At 38.9% G+C, this 23,181-nt stretch overlaps 1 protein-coding gene across 1 annotated transcript in view; it reads left to right on the plus strand.

The window, feature by feature from the left end:
* ADGRB3 (adhesion G protein-coupled receptor B3) overlaps nucleotides 1-23,181 on the plus strand; it is a 792,587-nt gene that overhangs the window by 314,184 nt on the left and 455,222 nt on the right. Inside the window, exons 5-6 of the mRNA XM_024133055.1 lie at nucleotides 11,761-11,925; nucleotides 12,456-12,620. Of these exons, the coding sequence (XP_023988823.1) occupies nucleotides 11,761-11,925; nucleotides 12,456-12,620 (330 nt within the window). The remainder of the gene's footprint in view (nucleotides 1-11,760; nucleotides 11,926-12,455; nucleotides 12,621-23,181) is intronic.

Genomic DNA, 23,181 nt, shown 5'->3' on the forward strand with positions numbered 1-23,181 from the left:
ACCCACACTTGGTTCTCCTTGGTTAGGCTGATTGTGGAGTGAAGATGAATATTGCTCACATCAAATAATGAAATGGTTCTATTTATGCAAATTCTGATGTCTACTGCTAAGTAGATGCCATCCTATTTTTATCTGATACTTTCCTTAGTCAATATCCAACTTTCTTCCAATTTCTTTAGAGATGAAAGTAAACTACTTGCCTGAGATCCATATAAGGAGAGAAGAAAGGAAGGAAAGGGTAGATCTGATCTGATATTTCCTAGTTTGATTTACTAGTTACCGACTTCTGTACTGTGTCTGAGAACAGTGACTGGTGTTGGTTGCGGGGAGGTGGGCCAGAGGTATACAGAGCAAAGAAAGGATTTCACTGCGATTCATTCACTGGCTCATAAACGTGATGGGACTTCGTTTTCCTCCTTTTCTCATCTGTAGCAATAATTACGTGTGGTACTGTGGAAGGATGTGTGTACGTATGTGTGTGTTCAGGGGTCTTTGGGATACGTTTCTCTTATCACCAAACTCAGAACTTCTGGCAGTCCAACCTATGTTTTCTGTTTTCTCTGAATTTTCATTGCAGTCACTAATTGAGCATCAAGTTCATAATTGATATATTTGAGGACAAGGAAATGCTCTTTTATTTCCTGTTTATCTCTCCATGCAACTTTGTACCTGGTGGTATGCAATAGATGACTATTGATTGGATTTTCTTGACATGTACGAATTTCTAATACTCATCCAAATTTTTCTAGGACATTTTCTGTGCCTACTTAATAATACATTAATGTGTTGTAGGGGAAAGATCTTGGACTTTTGCAAGAAAACACATATTTAAATTTAGATCTCTTCTTTTCATATCTATGTTGCCCCTCTGATCCTTAGTTTCTTCAGCTGTACAATGAGGACAATATAGTAATACCCTCTTCATGAGAGGACCATGGTAGGTAGCAAACTAGCAAACACTCTCTAATACTAGTATTATTATCATGTCAGTGTCCTCCAGTGAGAGTCCATCAGGATGACACCTGTAGTTGAACAAGTTGGGTTTGTTACTCTTGGCAGTGAGGGGAAATCAACATAGGGAATTGCAGGGCATCTTAGTAAGGGGGTGTTAGGAAAGACTTATCCAGGGTTTGGGCTTGTGTTGGGTGATTTCACAGAAGGTTTAAAAAAGTGGGGTTTGCTCCAGATTTGATGGTGTCAGGGAAGGGGGACAATGCTATGATTGGGTATCTTAGTAAATTATCTAGGACGAGGGAAGACCAGATGCAGTTGGTGAAGAAGTGAGTCACTCATCTTAGCTGAGAGAGGAGAATGTTTGGAACATTGTGGGTTCCACGGGGACCTTGTCTTTGTCTATGGAGTGACCTTGTTTTACCTCATTTTTATCACAGTCTCAGAGTGACCTTGTCTGATTATTAACGTGTTTTCTGATGATTTTAGGTCCAACAGGGGATAACACAGCCTCGCTGTGACACCAAGGAAGCAGCCAACAGTACTGAGGTCTGGCTAATTGTCAGACCTAAACCTTGGTGTCACCTTGGTGGTGACTCCTCCTCCAGGGTGATTTGATCACTTTAGATGCTTCTGTTTTTAATGATTTTGATTTTGATTAATATTCAGCTGGAGAAAAGTGACAGACATATGGAATGTTTGCATTTTCTAGGTAGGCCTTCCATTAAAATTATATAATGTATATCCACAAAATAAAATTGATATTGTCCTTTCCAAAATTAAATTATTTTGGGAAAATGAAAGCTTAAGTTTTTAGTTCAAAGCCTCAAGCTCTATGGTAATTCTCTTTGTAGTATTTTACTTCATAGTAATAATTTTTTTTCCCTCTGTCAGTAGCTGAAGACTGGAAGAACCAATGATTTAAGTTTGGCCCTCTTTGTTTCAGTTTTGACAATTCTCTTTCTGATATATATTTATGAAGTAGAGTACAAGTAATATAGAGGATAGGTAGGGATAAATAAGTGAGTGACAGATTGAAGACTGAAATAAAGAACTATTGACAAGTTTTCATTTATATATGGGGCTATGTATAAATGAATATAATTATATGATTCAGTGGTCTGGAGTTCACAAGACATGGATTCAGGTTTAGTCCCAATCCTTAATTTTATTTATTTATTTACTTATGTATTTATGTATTTATTTTCCAATCCTTAATTGTAAATATTTACTTGGGCAACTTCTTCCTCTTTTCTATTCCTCACTTCTTTCATTTTTAAAATAGAGCTGGTATTCATTACCCTTCTATACCATAGGAATGTTATGTGATTAAAATTAGGTGGAAGAATCTTGAAAACTATAAAACAATATAAAGTCGAGGATCATGATTTATATGGGAATATTACTTTAAAAGCAAGGGATTTGGTGAAGTAAACTCAGGATATTATGATAGTTTTTGAGCTTTATTTCTTATGGACAGCCTTCATCAGACACTCAAAGGGATTCTCTGGCTAGGACTGTTCTAGGGAGAAGTAGCTGCATAAGGGCCCGTTTCAGTCTGTGGGGCTGAGCAGTCCTGCATTTGAGAAATTCATTCCTGAGAATCCAGAACCGTTCCAGACAGATCCCATTCGGTTGTAGTTTCCAGATATATTTGCAGACTCTTAAACTCTAAGAAGAAGGAAAGAACCACCCAACGATAGGTCCTGAGGAACACAGCTGGAACCTAACATCTGTTACCTAGAGCAAGAGGCTTCAGTCTCCTATGGTTCTAGTATTTGGATCCTTCAGCATTTGTGAGAGGGTGACCGCCCCACAGTCCCTCTGCAAGGAGCGTTCCTGTGAGGACAGAGAGTGGAAAGATCCTGAGCCTCTGCCCTACCTTGGTTCAAAGGTCCCTGATTGTCTCAACATGAGGATGCTATAATTTACAACACAAATGCTGCCTCAGTAACCTGGTCTTTAATTAAAATTTGCATTTCATCATCTTAACTTTCTAGTCTATTATGTGGCAATTGTATTCATTTTGTGTCATTTCAGATTTTCAGCATTATTCTGGTGATCTTTCAGTGCTTAGCTTATGAGAGTTTTAAAAAATTGTGCCTTTCTTAATCCTGGCTTGCTCTCTTTTACTATTTAATATTTTTCTCATTTAAACTTTGTCTTAATTTACTTACCAACCTTTTTTTTAATCCTTCTTAGCCCTTACCACAATAACTTGCTTCTATTCTTAGTTCTAATTTTTAAAAATGATATTTCATTTTGATTTTCCTCTTTTGTCATTTATTTTAAAATGGCAAATAGGAAACATAGGTTTTTGCTCTTCAGCATATGGCTCTTCTACATTTCAGTCTTGTATCCCAAAGGAGTCTTTCCCATTCCCTGGGTAACTCCCAATTTAGTAAAAATCAGAGCTTTCCAACTTTGGCATCCCTAAATCAGATAGCCTCAAAGTCAGGGGCCAGGACTCTTCTCCCCTGATTCCTCCCTACTGGTAACTTAATCAGCCATCAGCAATCAACCCAGAGCAGTTGTTGAAATGATGGTTTTAGTGTTCAAAATATTCATGACTTTAACTTGTGGTTATTGTTATCCAACCTATACTATAGTGTCACCAGTTATTGGTCAAGATGAGAAAATAGACTGAAACATAGTATTTTCATTAAAATGTATCATAGTCACAGGGAACTATATTCAATATCCTTGGATAAACCAGAATGGAGAAGAATATAAAAACAAATGTATACATGTGTATAACTGAATCACTTTGCTATACAGAAGAAATTAACACAACATTGTAAATCAACTATAAAAAAATTTTTAAAATAATAACATAAGATAAAATGTATCATAGGAATTGTCCCCTGCACATCGGAGACAGGTTTTTCTTCCGGGTGAACACAATTGAAGAGGAAGTTTCTTTAACACAGCAAACCCCAGGAATCTAATGTTTTAGCCATTGCAATTTTAATTCTTCTGGGTCCAGAAAATCTGGTCATGTGTCACATTGCTGTAAAAAAAATTGTGTCCCCAGAGTGACACTGTTGTATAAGGAAGCACATTACGTGAAGGTAGGACAGGCTGATCTCAGCATCCTCCCAGCTTCAAAACACAGCCTCGCGTTCTCTATTCTTAGTCACCTTTGTGGGATGGTTCGTTAAGAAGTAGGCATTTGGAGTTTTTAAATTGAAAAATAGCACTGGAAAAATCCAACTGCAAATGCTTATGACGGAAATGAAAAGAAAGTAAAAAGCCTAAGAAAGCGCTGATTCTTAACCTGGCTGCCTATCATGGAAGAAATTGTGTCCTCTAATGCGATGTTTACCAAATGGTGTCCCATGAAAAGGGAAAAAAAGGGAAAGAGGGGAGGGAGGATTGATTTTTAAATAAATTTGGGAGATACAGCTTTAAACAAAGTCTATTCAGAGTAGGACTCCCTGCGTTAGGTCTATAATGGCATCACAAATTCAACGCGTTCCAAATAGACATTCTTATTTCAGGACTGTGTACCCGCAGACCTGTTTGAAACCTACTCTAACCCAGTTCACTAAAAGGTTCTACCATTTACCCATGTCTGGCCTACACTCTAGTCCCCAACAGCTCCCATACCCATTCTTGTCTCTGTGCAATGCAATCTACACACAACCGCAAAATGAAGGGTCAAAATGTCCCATCTCAGGTTGGTTCCAACCTGAAAAACAAAAGAAGAGACATTCCAATTGACAAGTGAAAAATTAGTAGTGTAAGTCTATTATTTTAAGGCAGGATGGTGACTGCCAAGGAGAAAAAAAATCAAACAAAGTGATCTAAAAGACTTACGAGTTGACTTTGTAGATAGTGTCTGAGGACCAAGAAGGGTGGAATGAGGGGTGGCTCTTTTTTCATTAATCTCCCAGCACAAAACTTGTGTTTACTAGATGAATACATTTCTTTTATGTGAATAAAATAAAATAAATTTCAGGAATAAAACCCCCCCAAATTCACATCTCTTCCCTACTTTAAAGTCCTTTCGTGGTGCCTCCCCTTGTTGGCCCCATGCCTGCCAGGCCCTCCAGGGTCGGACTTCTGCTCACCCTGCAAAGCCACCTCCTGCCGCGTCCCCCTCTTCATGAGCCCCACGAGACCCAGGCTTGTCTCTGTCCCCGAATACACAAAGCTTTCTAGACCTCAAGACCTCACTTGGGTAGAGCCTTCCACGGAGCTTTATGTTTCTGGCTTCTTTTAGTGATGGCCACTAAGCTCTCCTGTGGTCACACTGCTTTCAGAGCACTTCCAGCTGTGACTCTCTTGTTCACTCATTTGTTTACTTGTTTATCATCATCTGTCTGCACCACAGCCCCTCAGACTACACGTTCCAGGAGAGCAGCGCTTGGTGGGTCTTTATCAGCACAGTTTCCCCTGAGTCTAACAGAACAAGACCGGTCACAGTGCAGATGCTCTGTGTGCATCTTTACTCAGGAGTACAGAGGAGCCAGTTTGGGAATGTTTACATTTCCCCAAATCATCGGGAACACTTTTCTGACAAAATGACAAGGTGCTAATTAGCCTTCAGGAGGAACACAGTTCTAGAAAGAAAGCTTTGAAGTGTTTTCAAGCTCGTGGTTTGGCAGTGAGTCTAGGGGTTCTCCCTGTAAGTGTGGAAGGCAGTCGTATCTGGGTGGGTGGTAGGGTGGGGAGGGCTTTGGTGGTCTCTTGCCTCCGTACTCACCCAGGTGGAGAGCAAACCTGAATGCAGCTGAAGGAGAAGCAGCTTCGGCACCACTCTGGATCCCAGTTAAGCATCAGATAAAAAGAAAAAAAGTCTCTTCATGTCTTGTGTGGTACCTAGACAAGATGTTATGAAAGAGAAATCTTAGGTGTATCATATGATAATTGGTTTTTATTTTTAAATATCTCAACATTTAATCCCTGAAGTATAATGCATACATCAGACTAGGAAATGCTTAAATGCCCATAACAGAGTTCTTAATTTCCACCTCTCAAAAATCTCTACTTTTTCCCATTCAGTAAAATGACACTACCGTTTCCTGAAAGATCTTTTTTATTTTTTTTTTTGGTTTAGGTGATTTCAGCGGTATTATGATATTGTTTTTTATTTAATTTTTTTTATTGACATATAGTTGGTTTACAGTGTTGTGTTAGTTTCAGGTGTACAGCAAAGTGATTCAATTATATATGCATATATATCTTTTTTTTCAAATTATTTTCCCTTGTAGGTTATTACAAGATATTGAGTATAGTTCCCGGTGCTATACATTAGGTCCTTGTTCTTTACCTATTTTACATATATTAGTGTATATATATTAATCTCAAACTCCTAATTTATCCCTCCCCCCCCAGAACATAATTAATGATTTTTTTTTTAAATTCTAGGATGAGAAACAAACAAAAAACCTAAAATAAAACAACGTTCCACATTTGGCACTAAAGAAACTCTTTCATGTACATATAAGTCAGTTGTCTAATCTTTTAAATTAAATTCACATACCCCTCTCTTTCTAACCTCTCAATTTTCCATTTGCACAGTGGAAATGGAACTTTGCCTTACCACACTCCATAACACACTAAAGGAATATTGGGTTTTTGCTCTTTTTAAAAAATATCCAATCAGTTACTTTGTCAAGTCCATTCTTTCATTCTGGTGCAGTGAATGTTCAGGGGTTCTCCGTGTAAAATAAAACGTCAAAAACATCCACTTGATACATCTTCAATTTCATTGTTATTTATTTCTGTAACTGATTTATAAACAAAACTGTTCATATCTAAAATATATGTTTTGTTGATGTTTATGGTGGTGTTGAACCTCAAAAGTTCCCTCAAATGTCTAATTTAACTCATTCTTGAGCTTTAGCCAAAACAGAAAATGTGTACTTTGGCAGAAAGGACTGAATTAATATTACAAAATGTATGGATTTAAAATGTTTAAAAATTTTTAACAATGGTGATGCAAAGTCTTCTTTCAAAAAAAGCCTTCTGAGCAAAACACTTGACAAATATTTTTCCTAATCTCTCTTAGGCAAGGTCTTTCCTCATTCCTCGTCCATAATACAGCCCCCTGCCCAATTATCTTCTCTGATTCCACCTCTGACTCAGTCATTACCACGTGCACATCTTCCTAGCCAGAGACACGAATCCTCTGTTCTCTGCAGTGAGTGTGTAGCTATTACATTCATTAAAAAAAAAAAAAAAGCTAAAAATTTACCTCAAACCAGAATTCTTAAAGAAAAGAGATATTCTTTTATTCTACTCACTGAGCACTAAACTGATTGGCATCCCTTAATTCATCTTTGTTTATGTGTTGCTTTCTGAATGTTCTCAAAAATTTGAATACCTGTATATTCTTTTGCCAAATAGATGGTACATATGCTGCAGGCGTGAATGTTTTTTTTTAACCATTCTTCTCGAAAGCAAACTTAATAAGGGTTATCTTTGAAAAGCAAAATTCTGAAATGAAAAACACATTCATCTTCAAAGCCAACATAGAGAGGAAATGGATAGTTTATATCATCCTCTTGATTCACTAGACTTTTTAGTCTGGCAGATGGATTACATAGCCAATAAGATTGTGTCAGATACTTTTAATAAAGTGAGATGCTAAAATTACATTAATGGGATGATTAAATTGGAATTTTGTGATTTTTCATCTTACAAAGTGTTTATTAAGTACCGCTAGACACATATTAAACAGGCTTCTTTTTAACAGCTACCAGCAAGACCTGAAATTAGGTTGAAAGTACTCACTCCTATTCTGCCAGCCTTTCTCGTTTAGGTGGGTTTTCACAGCAGCATTAGTTTATGTTGGAACTTTGGATTTACGGTGAACTCTCTTTCGCTGTAATGAAATTGACCAAGAGCCATGGAATGATATTGGAAAAAGTAGAGAGTCATATCCTAGTGCATTTATAACACTTATATGCTAGTTTATGCCTTCTAAATTAGGTAAATATTTTTGCCTGATTCCTTTGCTCCCTTGTAGTTTGTGGCCTGTGGGATTATACCTTCATGAGTGCTGTCTCCTCTGTCTAAATTATCCAAATCATAATTACCCCCCAAGTAGGTGTGATCTGTTCTCTGAAAGTCTTCATTGCTGTGTTAAGATGTATTGCTCTTAATTTTTCATTTACTTATTTGTATGTGTAGTGTACTTCTTTTACTGTTATATTTTTGAGGTTGGAATTCAAATTCTTGTATTTCTTGTTAACACCTACCACAGAGTCTGATGACTAAGAGATTCTTAACAGTCATTCGAATGAGTGAATAAATAAATGCATCTCAATTTGAACTTCCAAAGACAAATTCAACCATCTATATTCCATTCTGGTCACCAGACACCTGGACATCGTTTTGGTCCTCTCTCCCCTCACGGTCCTTCCCGTGTGGCCCTGATCGCCCCAGGATGCACCATTGGTACCTTCTCATCCCAGCTCAGACCCTTCTCACCGTCTCCCGTGATTCTTTCTCTACCCTGCACTACATATGATCAGAGAATCCTATTGAAATTCTTCAATGGCTTCTTTTTTTTTTCTCTTTTTTCTTTTCTTTTTTTTTCTTCTTTTTGTTTTCTTCTTTTTTTCTTTTTTCCAATGGCTTCTTAATGATCTGTGAAAAATAGGCAAAATCCATAACACAGTTGACCAAAAGTTTGCAAAATCTGACCTCTATCTTCTTTCCAAACTCCTCTGTGTAGTTATTCACCTGGCTCTCTGGATGCTGTTCACAGTGCCCTCCATTCAGTCCTGCCCAGGATCTTTGTGTATCTTCAGGGAACATGCCCTTTCCCTAGGGATTTCCTATTATCGTTCAAGCATACTTGAAACCTCACTTTGTCCGGGAAGACTCCCCAGGCTCTGTACACTCTTATCTCACAGTATCTTGAAATCATCCTTTGCAGCAATGCTATAGAATTAATTTATTTAGCATGGAATTAATTAATTAGTTAGCATGGAATTAATTAGTTAACTCATTCTAGGGGTTCCTTTTCTAAAATATGAACTCTGTGAGTTACTGATCATTATGTATTGTATTAATTGCCCCCCGTACCCATCTCCAAGATCAAGATCAAGGTCTTGGCTTGTTGGGTGGTCAATAGAAAGAGATACCAGACACATAAAGTAAATAGAAGTGCAGAATCAGGTAATAGTTGTTCGGGGGTTAATAAAATCTAACTGCATTCATTTAGAGTCTCTTGGTTGGGACTCATCTTCAAGGTTAGTTTTACCTTGTACAGGCACCTCAGAGATATCGCAGGTTCAGTTCCAGATCACCTCAATAAAGTGAATATCACAGTAAAGTGAGTCACACCAATTTTCGGTTCCTCAGTACATATAAAAATTCTGTTTACATTAGACTGTAGTCTCTTAAGAGTCTCTTAAGAGTGCAATAGCATTGTGTCTTTAAAACAACGTACAAACCTTAATTTTAAAATATGTTATTGCTAAAACATGCTAACCATCATCTGAGCCTTCAGCAAGTTGTAATCTTTTTGCTGGTGGAGCGTTTTCCTCCGTGCTGGTGGCTTCTGACTGATCAGGGTGATGGCTGCTGAAGGTTGGGGCAGCTGGGGCAGTTTCTAAAATAAGACCACAGTGACGTTTCCCACATGGATTTACTCTTTCTTTCATGAACGATTTCTCTGTAGCATGCAGTGCCGTTTGATAGCATTTTACCCATAGCAGAACTACTTTCAAAATTGGAGTCAGTCCTCTCAAATGTTTGTGCTGCTTTACCAACTAAGTTTATGTCATATTCTAAATCCTTTGCTGTCATTTCAACAATCTTCACAGCATCTTCACCAGGAGTAGATTCCATCTCAAGAAACCACTTTCTCTGCTCATCCATAAGAAGCAGCTCCTCATCCCTTCAAGTTTTATCATGAGATTGCAGCAATTCAGTCATATTTTCAGGCTCCACTTCTTCTTTTTTTTTTCATGTTCCCTTATTTTTTTTTAATGTTACTTTTAAAAAATTTATTTATTTAGGCTGTAACGGGTCTTAGTTTCGGCATGCGTGATCTTTAGTTGCAGCATGTGAACTCTTAGTTGTGGCATGCATGCAGGATCTAGTTCCCCGATCGGGGATCGAGCCCGGGCCCCCTGCATTGGGAGCATGGAGTCTTACCCACGCCAGGAAAGTCCAGATGTTCCCTTACTTTTATTTTTACTTATTTTTTAACTTTTTATTTTGTATTGGAGTATAGGTGATTAACAATGTTGTGTTAGTTTCAGGTGTACAACAAAGTGATTCAGTTATGCATATACATGTATCTATTCTTTGTCAAATTCTTCTCCCATGTAGGTTGTTACATATTAAGAAGAGTTCCCCAAGCTTCACTTCTAATTCTAGTTTTCTTGCTCTATCCACCACATCTGCAGTCACTTCCTTCACTGAAGTCTTGATCCCCTCAAAGTCACCCATGAGGGTTGGAATCATTTTCTTCTAAATCTCTGTTAATGTTTCCATTTGGACCTCTTCCCATGAATCATGCATGTTCTTAATGACATCTAGAATGCTAAATCCTTTCCAGAAGGTTTACTATTGACTTTGTCCAGGTCCATCAGAGGAATCACTATCTGTGGTGGCTATAGCCTTACAAAATGTATTTCTTAATAAGACTTGAAAGTCAAAATGACTAGCAGGCATGAAACACAACATTAATCTCACTGTGCATCTCCATCAGTGCTCTTGGGGGACCAGGTACATTGTTGATGAACAGTTATATTTTGAAAGGAATGTTTTTTTCTGAGCAGTCGGTCTCAGCAGTGGGCTTAAAATATTGAGTAAACCATGTTGTAAACAGATGTGCGTCATGCCTGCTTCTTTGTTGTTCCATTTATAGAGCAGAGGCAAAGGAGATTCAGCATAATTTTTAAAGGCCCTTGGATTTTCAGATGATAAATGAGCATTGGCTTCCACTTAAAGTCACCAGTTGCATTAACCCCTAAAAGGAGAGTCATCCTGTCCTTTGAAGCTTTGAAGCCAGGCATTGACTTCTCTCTAGCTATGAAAGTCCTAGGTGGTGTCCTCTTCCAATAGAAGGCTGTTTTGTCTTCATGGAAAATCTGTTGTTTAGAGCAGCCACCTTCATGAATTATCTTATCACTACAGCTTTCTTCACATTAGCAATAACGCCGTTTCATTTTCTTCATTCGTGTGTTCACTGGAGCAGCACTTTTAATTTCCTTCAGGAACTTGTCCTTTGCTTTCACAACTTGGCTACCTGTTTGGCACAAGAAACCCAGCTTTTGGGCTATCTCAGCTTTCAACCTGCCTTCCTCAGTAAAGCTTAACCATCTCTGGCTTTTGATTTAAAGTGAGAGACGCGTGACTCTTCCTTTCCCATGAACACTTAGAGGCCAGTGTACGGTTATTAATTGGCCTCATTTTGTTATTGTTGTGTCAGGGAGGCCTGAGGAGAGGGAAAGAGATGGGAGAACAGCCAATGGGTGGGGCAGTCAGAACACACACAGCATTTCTCTGTTAAGTTCCCTGTCTTATATGTGCCTGGTTCCCCAAGGCAATGACAATATTAACATCAAAGATCACTGATCACAGATCACCATAACAAATATAATAAGCACGAAAAAGTTCGAGTTATTGCCAGAATTACCAAAATGCGACACAAGGACTCAAAGTGAACAGATGCTGTTGGAAAAATGACACCCGTAGGCTTGCTCCAGGCAGGTCACCACAGAACTTCAGTTTGTAAAAAATGCATTATCTGTACAGTGCAGTAAAGGCATGAGTGTACTCTGTGTACAGCCTTCTCTCCTAGAAGGCCTCCTCACACTGTCTCTGCTTCTGCTTTGGCAGTTGATGGACAGTGGCAGGAGTGGAGCTTCTGGAGCCGGTGCTCCGTGACCTGCTCGAATGGGACCCAGCAGAGGAGCCGGCAGTGTACTGCAGCCGCCCACGGGGGCTCCGAATGCAGAGGGCCCTGGGCAGAAAGCAGAGAGTGCTACAACCCCGAGTGCACAGGTGAGACCTGATGACTGCATTCGAAGGATGCCTGCCCTTTAGATAATGTGACAGGATCGTGCCAGACGGTCGTGGAATCGTCAGGTAATTATACATTTCTAGTCAATGAAGCCTTTAATCCTCTGAGTACCAGAGCTTTAACCCTCTGAGTACCAGAGCTTTAATCCTCTGAGTACCAGAGCTCATCCTACTGTGTGTTACATGACTAAAGCAACAAAGTTCAACAGATTCTTAAATTAGATGAAATTAATGAGATTAGATTAAATTTTGATTAAATTGATGAAGTCTAGCACGGAGCTCGTGTTCTTTACAAGTAAAGGTCAACGTCCATTTGCAGCTTCTGACAAACTTACAGAAACTTCTGTTCATCACGATGCTCTAAATTTGACCATCACGTTAAATATTTGTGTCCATTTTATTCATGGTGGTAGATTAACAAAAATTGAACACAGTCATGGGCCTCAGATTTTCGAATCCCTAAAGCAGTGTGCACTGGACGACTGCCGCTGACCTTGACGTATTTCTTTCAGCCAATGGTCAGTGGAATCAGTGGGGTCATTGGAGTGGGTGCTCCAAGTCCTGTGACGGCGGCTGGGGGAGGCGAATGAGGACCTGCCAGGGCGTGGCGGTGACCGGGCAGCCGTGTGAAGGGACCGGCGAGGAAGTGAGAAGATGCAGCGAGCAGCGATGTCCTGGTGAGTGAGCTCAGATCGTCCCCAGGGAAACACTTTGGTACCTGGGGAAAAAAAAGGATTAAAAACATTGCCATTGGTTAAAGGCCATATTCCCTCAATGGAAGTATTGCTAATAATAAGCGGCAATTTACTTCTTTCCATAATGTATGAGGTTTTGTCTGTCTATGTGTCAGAGACTGTGTCTTCTATGCATTTTTAAATTATTTGCTGAAAAATGACATTGAAAAGTGTAATAACACCAAAGTAGGCATATTGAACAACAACATGGCTAGAAATTTTTGAAATTAGGTTGGGGTACTGTTTTTTTTTTCACTCTCTTTATGAAATATTTGTTTACTGAGAACACAAAACAAGTTGCCTTTGATTATTTTACTAGAAATATAGAGACATCAGTGTGAGGTAGATTAGTAAGGAAATAAAGAGACGAGGTGGAAACTCAGAAACTTGTAAATTCTGCTGTTAATCCATCCTGATGTGTGACCTTGAACACCCCAGTTTACCAGCCCTTGCCCCATTCCCACTGTAAAAGGAAATTCCTGCGAGAAACTCGCTTTAAAATAACAGCATCACGCCTCAATTCATAGTGAAAAAATGGAAGTGTTGCTACATTGGAGGATTTTACATATGAGCATAGAAAAAAGAGAAGGTCAGAAATTGCCCAGAGTATAAATCATATTATATTATAGGTCATATACTTTAAAAGCTCATTTAGAACAAAGACTCCTTCCTAAGTGTGTGTACATTTCATAAAATACTATTGACACACTCAAGACTCAATAAATAAGTGAAAATTCGGATTTTAGAATGATACCATTGGCAAAATTTTATAAACATGCTGGAAAAGCTAATAGCATGGAATTCAAAAACTCCATAGCTGGGTATAAAGTTCTGAACTTAGAGAATTTGAAGACCCAGTTAGAGCCCTTGTTGCCGCTAGTAATTCTTGCGGGCAAGCTCGCAGATCTTGGGCTGTCTGGTCCTAGTAGGTGTGGTGACTTCACCTGTTTGAGGTTCCTTTTCAGTTCAGGAAACTACGGATTTCTGTCTCTATGTAACATGACTAGTGGGATTTAGAAAACAAAGGAATTCTAAGAGCTATCCAGGGATCAAAACTTTTTATTTCTCCATATTTAGAATTCTAAAGACTTTTCATGGTTCAACACTAATAGCAACAGAAACTGGACTCTAAGGGTAAGAGTATATCAGTAGCATTTTCTTAGTTCTTAAAAAAGATCTAAAATTAGTTTTGTTAATTCTTAAGGCCATATGAATCCAGAATGAAAAGAAGTAACCAGCACGCAGGACTCTGTTTAGAAGGACACCTATACAGATTAGCATCATGAAATTTCTGCTGTGCTGCATAAGAATTAAGAAGTATTAAACAAAAACATTTCTTTTGCCCAGGGAGAAATTTCACTGGAACAGTAGGCATGACTAAATAAGGCCCTTTTAATATCTGAAGTTATCTGAACTATTCTGAGCGTGCCAAGGTTCTTAACTGGTCCTTTAAAACTGACTTTTATCTGCATATATAGAGGTGAGATGGTGGTGCTTGCAATCAGCTTTATAAAGATTGCCACCTGCTGTTTGGAAAATATTTTACATATCTATTTACAAAAAGGATATTATACCTTATTTGCTAGGTTTATTCGCTGGCTTTCGTGCTTTCAGGGAGATTGAAAAATTATCATATAAAACTGTAAACACTTTTTAGATTATATAATATATATTATATATATATAAAATTTTGGTATTAACCATAACATTTTCATTTTTCTCTTTTCAAAAATATGATTTGAAATCCCAAGTATGTAACTAACATTTTTGAATTAAAATGAATTATTGAATCAGCTAAACAATTCACAAATTAGTGCTTATACAGGGGTAAAAAAATAAATATATGTACCAAGCTTTTGAAAATATATCCTAATCTTGCACCTGCATACAAATCACATTATCCATTAAAAATTATATGTGACTATTAATTTCAACAATGCTTTCTGCCTCTGTAGAGTATAGAAATTTTATCAAAATAAAGGAGGTTTTTTACTTTTAATATTTATCCTTTAACTTTTCAATGCACAGCCCTGTCATCCCCAGATTATTTTATCAAGAAAGCGGGTATAAACAACTCAGTTTTCCACGGTGGACTTGATTTATATATTGGCTTTTCAACTCCACACAATTGTTTCTCTGTAGTTAATATATATTCCTTTATGATTAGAGCATAGGTTTCCTAATTTCTGCCGTTAGATTGCTCCAAATTTACACATTGACAATATAAATTGAGAAAACTTTCAAACTTATCTTAACAGTTGCTAAGGCATTTTTTCTCATTTTGTCAGTGATAAAGCCTGAACAAATGTCTCTTTTGAAACAATGTTTTTTTCTAGTATTATTTTTAGGACTGTTCTCTCTTAATTTTTCTTCCTCTTGCTGGAAGCAAATAAACTAGTATTTATTTGTATGCTTCACTTAATTTGGATACAAAACAAATTAATCAAGTTTTCCAAGAGACCCTCAGTTGTCAGGAAGGAGAAATGTAATATATGCACATCTTTGTCTGGATAATTAATAAAAATAATGATTAATCATCTGGGTTTAATCAAAAGCTGTTATGACATCTACTAAAAATAGAAAATAAAAAATATTTTCCCATCAAGATTAGGATATTTCTTTCCTGGTAAACAGATAAAATGAAAGTATTAAAAAAGGGCATCAATGATGCCCCCGTCTTCATAAGAAAAGAGAATTAGAGGGATTAAAAAATTATATTATTACTTTTTAAAAATACTGCTAGTTAAGGAATAGAGTAGCTACAAGGGAGATAATTAAGTTACCCAATTTTTAAATTGGTCAACCTCACCAAATAATGATTTCATTCCTCTCAATCTTATTGTACACCCAGGCTTTGAGGGTTAAAATAGTAGAAAGTTTATCGCTCCCCTAATTATGTTATGTTGCTACAATGTGAAAAAAATACTATTTTTAATATTTTGTTTGGTTGGCTTTTTCCCCCAATATTCCCCTGGTTAATATCATTCAGAAAGCAGAGTTACTCGTGATTGGCCTACATTAGCCCAGGCTTCCCAGGGCCTCCCTGCTCTGCTCCCAGGGAAGGGCTTGCTCTTTCCAGAGCCCAATTATAGGATGTATGACTCTTTAGTCATTAGTTGCTAAATTGGAACCTGCCATTCACAGGGAGACGTTACACTTAATTTATACATAAAATGTCCTTTTTGGAGTCACCATTGCTTTGTCTGCAAGTGGTAAGTGAAGCCTGCAGGTTAAATGTTCTGAGAAAAACTTTGAAGTAAGGGTGCCATACCATAAATGTGCATGGTAACAGCAACTTAGACCAGAGATGGAGCAATTATCGGGATACTGAACTCTAGATATTCATCCCAAGGGAAGTCAGCAGTGATGCTGTGGGCTCAGACTTGTCTTGCACATTGCGATGCATTTGTGTTGGAATTTGGCCCCCTGTAATGTGCTGACTGTGAGCCCTCAACAGCCCCCCACCCCTCTGGAGTGACTGTCTCTGCAAGATTGCTCCCCAACAGAATTATGTCTTCTTTGGAGACCAAGAGAGCCGTTCATTTCGTTTCTGAGTAATTTTCCTTCAGTAGGAAGAAAGCATCACCATGCTTGCTTCCTTTGGGCTCCTACCTTCTCTGAGTGCCTCTTGACATTGCCCAAGCTGCGCTTCTCAAACTTTAGTGGACGAATCCCTTTTAAAATTGCATCAAAAAAAAACCAAAACAAAACAACTTAGGAATAAAACTGACCAAGGAGGTGACTTATATGCTGAAAACCATAAAACATTAATAAAGGAAATTGAAGATGATTCAAAGAAATGGAAAGATATCCCATGCTCTTGGATTGGAAATAAAGGAAATTGAAGATGATTCAAAGAAATGGAAAGATATCCCATGCTCTTGGATAAGAAGAATTAATATTGGTAAAATGGCCATACTACCCAAAGCAATCTACAGATTTAATGCAATCCCTATCAAATTACCCATGACATTTTTCACAGAACTAGAACAAATAATCCTAAAATTCATATGGGACCATAAAAGGCCCACACTTGCCAAAGCAATCCTGAGGGAAAAGAACAAAGCAGGAGGCATAACCCTCCCAGATGTCAGACAATACTACAAAGCTACCATAATCAAAATAGCAGGGTATTGGCACAAAAACAGACATATGGATCAATGGAACAGAATAGACAGTCCAGAAATAAACCTGCACACCTACAGTCAATTAATCTACAATGAAAGAGGCAAGAGTACACAATGGAGAAAAGAAAATCTCTTCAGCAAGTGGTGTTGGGAAAGCTGGACAGCTGAATGTAAATCAGTGAAGTTAGAACACACCCTCACACCATACACAAAAATAAACTCTAAATGGCTTAAAGACTTAAATATAAGATGTGACACCATAAAACTCCTAGAAGACAACAGAGGCAAAACGTTCTCTGATATAAGTCATACCAGTGTATTCTTAGGTCTGTCTCCCAAGGCAATAGAAATAAAAGCAAAAATAAACAAATGGGACCTAATCAAACTTACAAGCTTTTTCATAGCAAACCGTAAACAAAACAAAAAGACAACCTGCAGACTGGGAGAAAATATTTGTAAATGATGAGACCAACAAGGGCTTAATTTCCAAAATAGTCAGACAGCTCATACAACTCAATAACAACAACAACAAAATACAACCCAATTGAAAAATGGGCAGAAGACCTACATAAACATTTCTCCAAAGAAGACATACAGATGGCCAATAGGCACATGAAAATACGCTCAACATCGCTAATTATTAAAGACATGCAAATCAAAACTACAGTGAGTTATCACCTCACACCAGTCAGAATGGCCATCATTAAAAAGTCTACAAACAACAAATGCTGGAGAGGGTGTGGAGAAAAGGGAACCCTGTTACACTGTTGGTGGGAATGTCAACTGGTGCAGGCACTATGGAAAACAGTATAGAGGTTCCTCAAAAAACTAAAAATAGAACTACCATATGATTCAGCAACCCCACTCCTGGGCATATATCCAGACAAATCTATAATTAAAAAAGATACATGCACCTCAAACTTTAGAGGCCAAAAGAGTCACCCAGAGGGCTTGTTTTTTTTTTTTTTTAATTATTTTTTAATATTTATTTTATTTGTTTATTTGGCTGCACCGGCTCTTAGTTGTGGCATGCGGGATCTAGTTCCCCGACTAGGGATCAAACCCAGGCCCCCTGCATTGGGAGCATGGAGCCTTAACCACTGGACCACCAGGGATGCCCCCAGAGGGCTTGTTAAGACAGAGATTCATGAGCCAATGTCCTCTGCCGCAAGGTTCTGATTCAGTAGGTCTGGTCCAGGCCTGGGAATCTGCATTTCTAACAAGCTCCCAGATGATGGTGAAGATGCTGCAGATTACTTCTTGGGTTGCACCAGCCTGGAGTATAAGTAGTAACTAACGAACTAACTAACTAACTAAATAAATATTAGTGATAAAACTCACAAAGACTGGAAAACAGTTCTCCACCTCAGCTCCATTGTTGAAAGTTGAGATATCATCTGAATAAGGCTGCAGAATTTTGTCTTATTCACACTTTTTCATAAATAAGGAGGGACTGTTTCTGGAATCAGTTCATAATGAAAATACAGACAATGCATTTCAAGTCTCCCTACCCAACTCTTGTTTCAACCAAAATAAAACAGAAATATAAGGGGCAATTAACTAGCCGCTGTAGACAAAGTACGATGGTTGAGGCAGAGCTGCTCAGTTGTACAGCACTAGTACTCCTGTTTTGTGGGGAGCAGGAGGGGTGTCACTGAGACCTGTCTGATGTGAGGCTCTGCCCCTCCAGGACACAGATCTTCTGTAGCAGGAGTGTGCTTTCACTGCTCCGTCCCCCAAGGCTCTGAACTACTATACACACACAGGTGGATAATATCTGGGCTGGGTGTCAGGGAGGAGGATGGGGTCTGAGCTCACATCGACTTAAAGTTCTCCTCAGTTCCCAGTTGGAGGAGTGGGGAATTAATTAATCACTATCAATATAAATATTTTATCTCTGTTAGAGACAAGTTAAAAAGTTAGACTTCTAAATTGTGTGGACCACCGTATTTTAGGGTTAAACGTAATCATTCTTGGAAACCCAAATATGTAAGTGTAAAATTTACATATTTTAAAGAGGAAAAAAAGCATACTGGGCTTCCCTGGTGGCTCAGTGGTTGAGAATCCGCCTGCCAATGCAGGGCACACGGGTTCGAGCCCTGGTCTGGGAAGATCCCACATGCCGCGGAGCAAATAAGCCCATGTGCCACAACTACTAAGCCTGCGCTCTAGAGCCCGTGAGCCACAACTGCTGAGCCCGCGTGCCACAACTACTGAAGCCCGAGCTCCTAGAGCCCGTGCTCTGCAACAAAGAGAAGCCACTGCAATGAGATGCCCGTGCACCACCACAAAGAGTAGCCCTCGCTCAGCACAACTGGAGAAAGCCCGCGTGCAGCAACAAAGACGCAGCACAGCCATAAATAAATAAATAAATTTATTTTAAAAAACCCCAGCATACTAGTCTCTATTGAAATATTCACATACAGGTTGGCACCTGCTTTACCTTTCTGATTCCAGACCACAAGACTAATCACTACTAGTACTTTAAAAAAGCTCCTATTTCATTAGAATTGCTATTATTTTTGCTGTCGGATGTTATGTGTATACCCCGTAAGGAACTATATTATTACCTGTTCAGTTTCAAAAGGTTAAGGCAAGTGTTTCACTGCACATTTTTGGACATGGCAAGTAATGTCACACCCACACAGTTCACACCAGCCGTTCACCTGAAACCAACAACTGAGTCCAGTGGTGGCAGTACGTGGCACTAGGGACTGACTTTTCTCCTCTGCCATGTCCTATTTTTTTCTTGCTAAGTCACCTCAGATGCATTCTAAAAAGTAGGGAAATAAATTAGAACTTGAAGATGCCCCATAGGGAGAGAGGCCACCTGGTATCTGACCAATCTCCAGGGAAGCATCCCATCCTCCCGAAAAGCTGGGGTTTCCTGACCTGCTCCTGTCCGAGATTCTACAGCAAATCAATTCAGTGTTAGAGGCAGAATTCAGGGAGAACCACTGGGCTCTGACATAATCAGTATATATGCCAGATAGTACTCTAGGCCTGCTATTCAAACCTGCTGCTATGGAAATAATTATTATCATAATTCGCCTTATCAGATTGCTCATCAGATGAAGCTGGGAGAAAACTCTCACAGCTTCTGCGCAGCAAAAACTTAACAAGCAGTTTGTTGTAATCCTATATTACTCTACCTTGACCAGTTTAGAAATGCTTGGCAACATGCTGATCATTCGCAAATGGAAACAGAAAATTTAAGCAGCACGTTTTACCATTTTTGTTTCTTCCTTTCAGTCCACATTGTTTTGACAGTAAAAGTAAGCATATTTTAAGAACCACTTAATGATTTTTAATGAATAAAACGAACATTAATGCAATTAGTAAACTCCTTTTTGGGTTTAAGGTTTCCCAAGACACTAAACCTGAACCTTAGCCCCCTTGATATTTCTCATCCTCACTTATTTTCCTCCCCTCACACATCCTGACGCGTGAATGGCCCTGAGATCCTGCCCCAGGCGCTCTGGTTGCTTTCTCTCTCTCTCTCCAGCTGTCACCTGTGTGAGAACTGTCACCTAACAGACCTTTCCAACTGGGGTATCAAATCAGACCCTTATGCCCCCAGGGGAGCTTTTCTGTCTGAAGTTCTCCCTCCTTCTTTCCAACCTCTTTCCTAGTGGTGGAGTCCACCTGGGTCAAGTCTTTCCTCCTGGGGCCCTGCTTTCTCCTCCCCTGGCCACTGCCTTCCAAAGAGTCTGGGGAGTGTGGTCAAATCAAGGTTGGCTTGGGCCCCATTGTCCTCATACATTAAATGGGATAATGATACATGCCCAGGGGATTGTTTCAAGGGTGCAGTGATAGAATACTCTAGATTAGAGTGATTAAAGTGCAGTCCAGGTCTTCTATGTCCATTACCCATATTATGACATCAACCCCATTTTCTAATCTCTTCCACACAGGTTCTTATCTGATGATTCTCCCCTATTCATGGCCTTAGTCATGTGACTCGCTCATTAAAAAACTTCTGTGGCTTCTGGTTCCCTGCCCAATTCCGTGCATACTGAGATAGCGGGGATAGTAGTGTCCTCATCAGTGGCTCATTTGTACATACGGCAAATCTCTGTATGTAAAGCAACCAAGCAGACGCAGTCTCTGGTTCCTGGATCGAGAGGCACGTATTCTGTCCTTTCTCTGTTGCTTGCCCTCCTAGTCACCTGGACTCCCCTAGTGTCCTGGGCCATCATCTTCACCTACTGAAATAGGAGCATCTTGGGAGCCCAAGCCATTAGAAGCTGTCTTCTCACTTAAGCATTCTTTCTCCCACAATTGCATGGGTGCTCTTTCTTTTTTGAGCCCTTATAAACTTGCTTTGTGCTTCCCTTATTATATATTGCTATTATATTTTATTATATATGTATATATCTATATACCTCTTAGCTAGACTTCCAGCTTATTGCAAATGAGCTATATATTTTCACCTTCCAAATCCCCTACTCTGCATTGACTGTAGCAGGTCCTTAGATATATGCTCTTTTGAATGTATTTATTCCATATCATAAAATCTATAACTGGACTAATGAAACCATCTGTGTAAAAGCATGTGAATACACTTCAAAATGACTATGAAAGTAATACATTTTATAATCTTACTTTACTCTTTCAAAATGCTGTTCGATTACTTAATTAGAATTTGAATGGACATTTTTAGTGCATCTACTATTTTTATTTTGTAGTTAGAATTTGTGGCACGATCCTTCCTTCTTTAGAAATAAATCATCGAAATGTTGGGGGTAAAAAAAAATATGTAGGTTTCTATAGCAAGTTACTCAGTTTCCCCAAATCTCAGCCCAGCTTATTCTTTTAGGTCAGAGCTCCTCAAGGTGGTCTCAGAGCCATTTTCTCGGGCTAGCATGGGTCCCAGGTTTGCCCAAATAGGGATTCTTAAGGCCTTAGGGCAGCTCACAAGACAGGAGGCCGTGGCCCGTGGCCTTGAGCCTGAAGTAGCCTTGCCCATCACCCTAATGTGCCTCCAGATGTTATCATTTGTTCCATCTGCCGTGACCTGGGGAAGGCTATGGAGCGCTGTTATCCTCAGCAGTTCCTAAAATGATGTAAAAAGGCAAGAAAGCACAGCACAAACCTCACGGGTACTCCAGTATAAAACTTTGTCTCATGAAAGGATAGTTACTTAAGAGTTATTCCCCACAGTTAAAGTTAGCTATCTTTTTGATTATTATTTAACTTTGCTAACAAGTTGGAAGTAGGGCGACCTTGTCTAAGTTGAAATATAGAATTTAAAAAATACTAATTCAGAATTTTGGGGTGTGTGTTATGTATAACACATTGTCAGACCAAGTCCTCAAACAGGCAACCTGAAATGCACACTGTTCGCTAGGGAATTCAAAGTTCGTGGTTTGCTGACTTCCAGACTTAGAAACAAATTTTTGCAAAATACTTAGGTACTTATTTTAGTGCAAAAAATGCCTAGAGATGGTGTAACATTCTCTGAAAATGGGCTGAGAGAGCTGTTTGATGGACTGAGGTCCACCACCTCCTCACTGAGCGATTTCTCTCTGCCTTGTTTTGCCCATGTTTACAGGGATGACAATAATTGCATCCACTTTAAAGGTTATGACAATTATTTGAATGAAAGTATTTAATGCGCTTAGAAGAGTGCCTAAGTCAATACTGCTGTTGTAACGGTGTAGCAACTTGAGACTGATAACGATCATTCTCTAAAGAAGGAAGGCTATTATGAAACACATCTGATAAACACCCCTCTTTTTCCCTTCAGCCTTATTAGTAGCTGCATGAAGTCTTCACATGTGTAAGCGCCACTGCTGAATTAGAACTGTAAACCGCGTGAGCACAGAGGCTGAATCTGTCTTATTTACCTCTGTACCCCCCAGCACAGGGGGTTCCCAAAACATAAGAATTAATGAATTGCCAGCAAGTGAAATTTGAAATACGGGGTCATGCATCGTGCATATTTTTTTCTTTTCTTTTTCTGCCTGCAGCTCTACAGTTTAGAATCAATTTCTCTTTAATGCTGAAATTCTAGCATAAGTGGTGAAAACTAATTTTCCACATCAAATTAATTTAAGCCCTGTATAATTTTTGCTATTTTTAAGAGACAGAAAATCAGTTTGAATAGACAGATTAACAGCTAATCACTAGGTAATTGCCACCTTGTTTTAAGGGCACATGCTAACTACGTACTTGTGCCTTCAACTACAGTTGTATCTTACAGATGGGTTTTTATATCTTTGCACTAGTGAGACCAAACAGTGGGATCTTTCAGCTGATGAACAGAGTCGTGGTTCCATTTTGCTGAGGCATAAAAAAGCAAGTGCTTCATATTGCTACACAATAATATGTTTTTATTTTGAGCACAGCAGCGTGGCCTGAGCTAATTATACATT

This window comes from Physeter macrocephalus, chromosome 10, assembly GCF_002837175.3.
Source record: "Physeter macrocephalus isolate SW-GA chromosome 10, ASM283717v5, whole genome shotgun sequence".
Taxonomy (NCBI): domain Eukaryota; kingdom Metazoa; phylum Chordata; class Mammalia; order Artiodactyla; family Physeteridae; genus Physeter; species Physeter macrocephalus.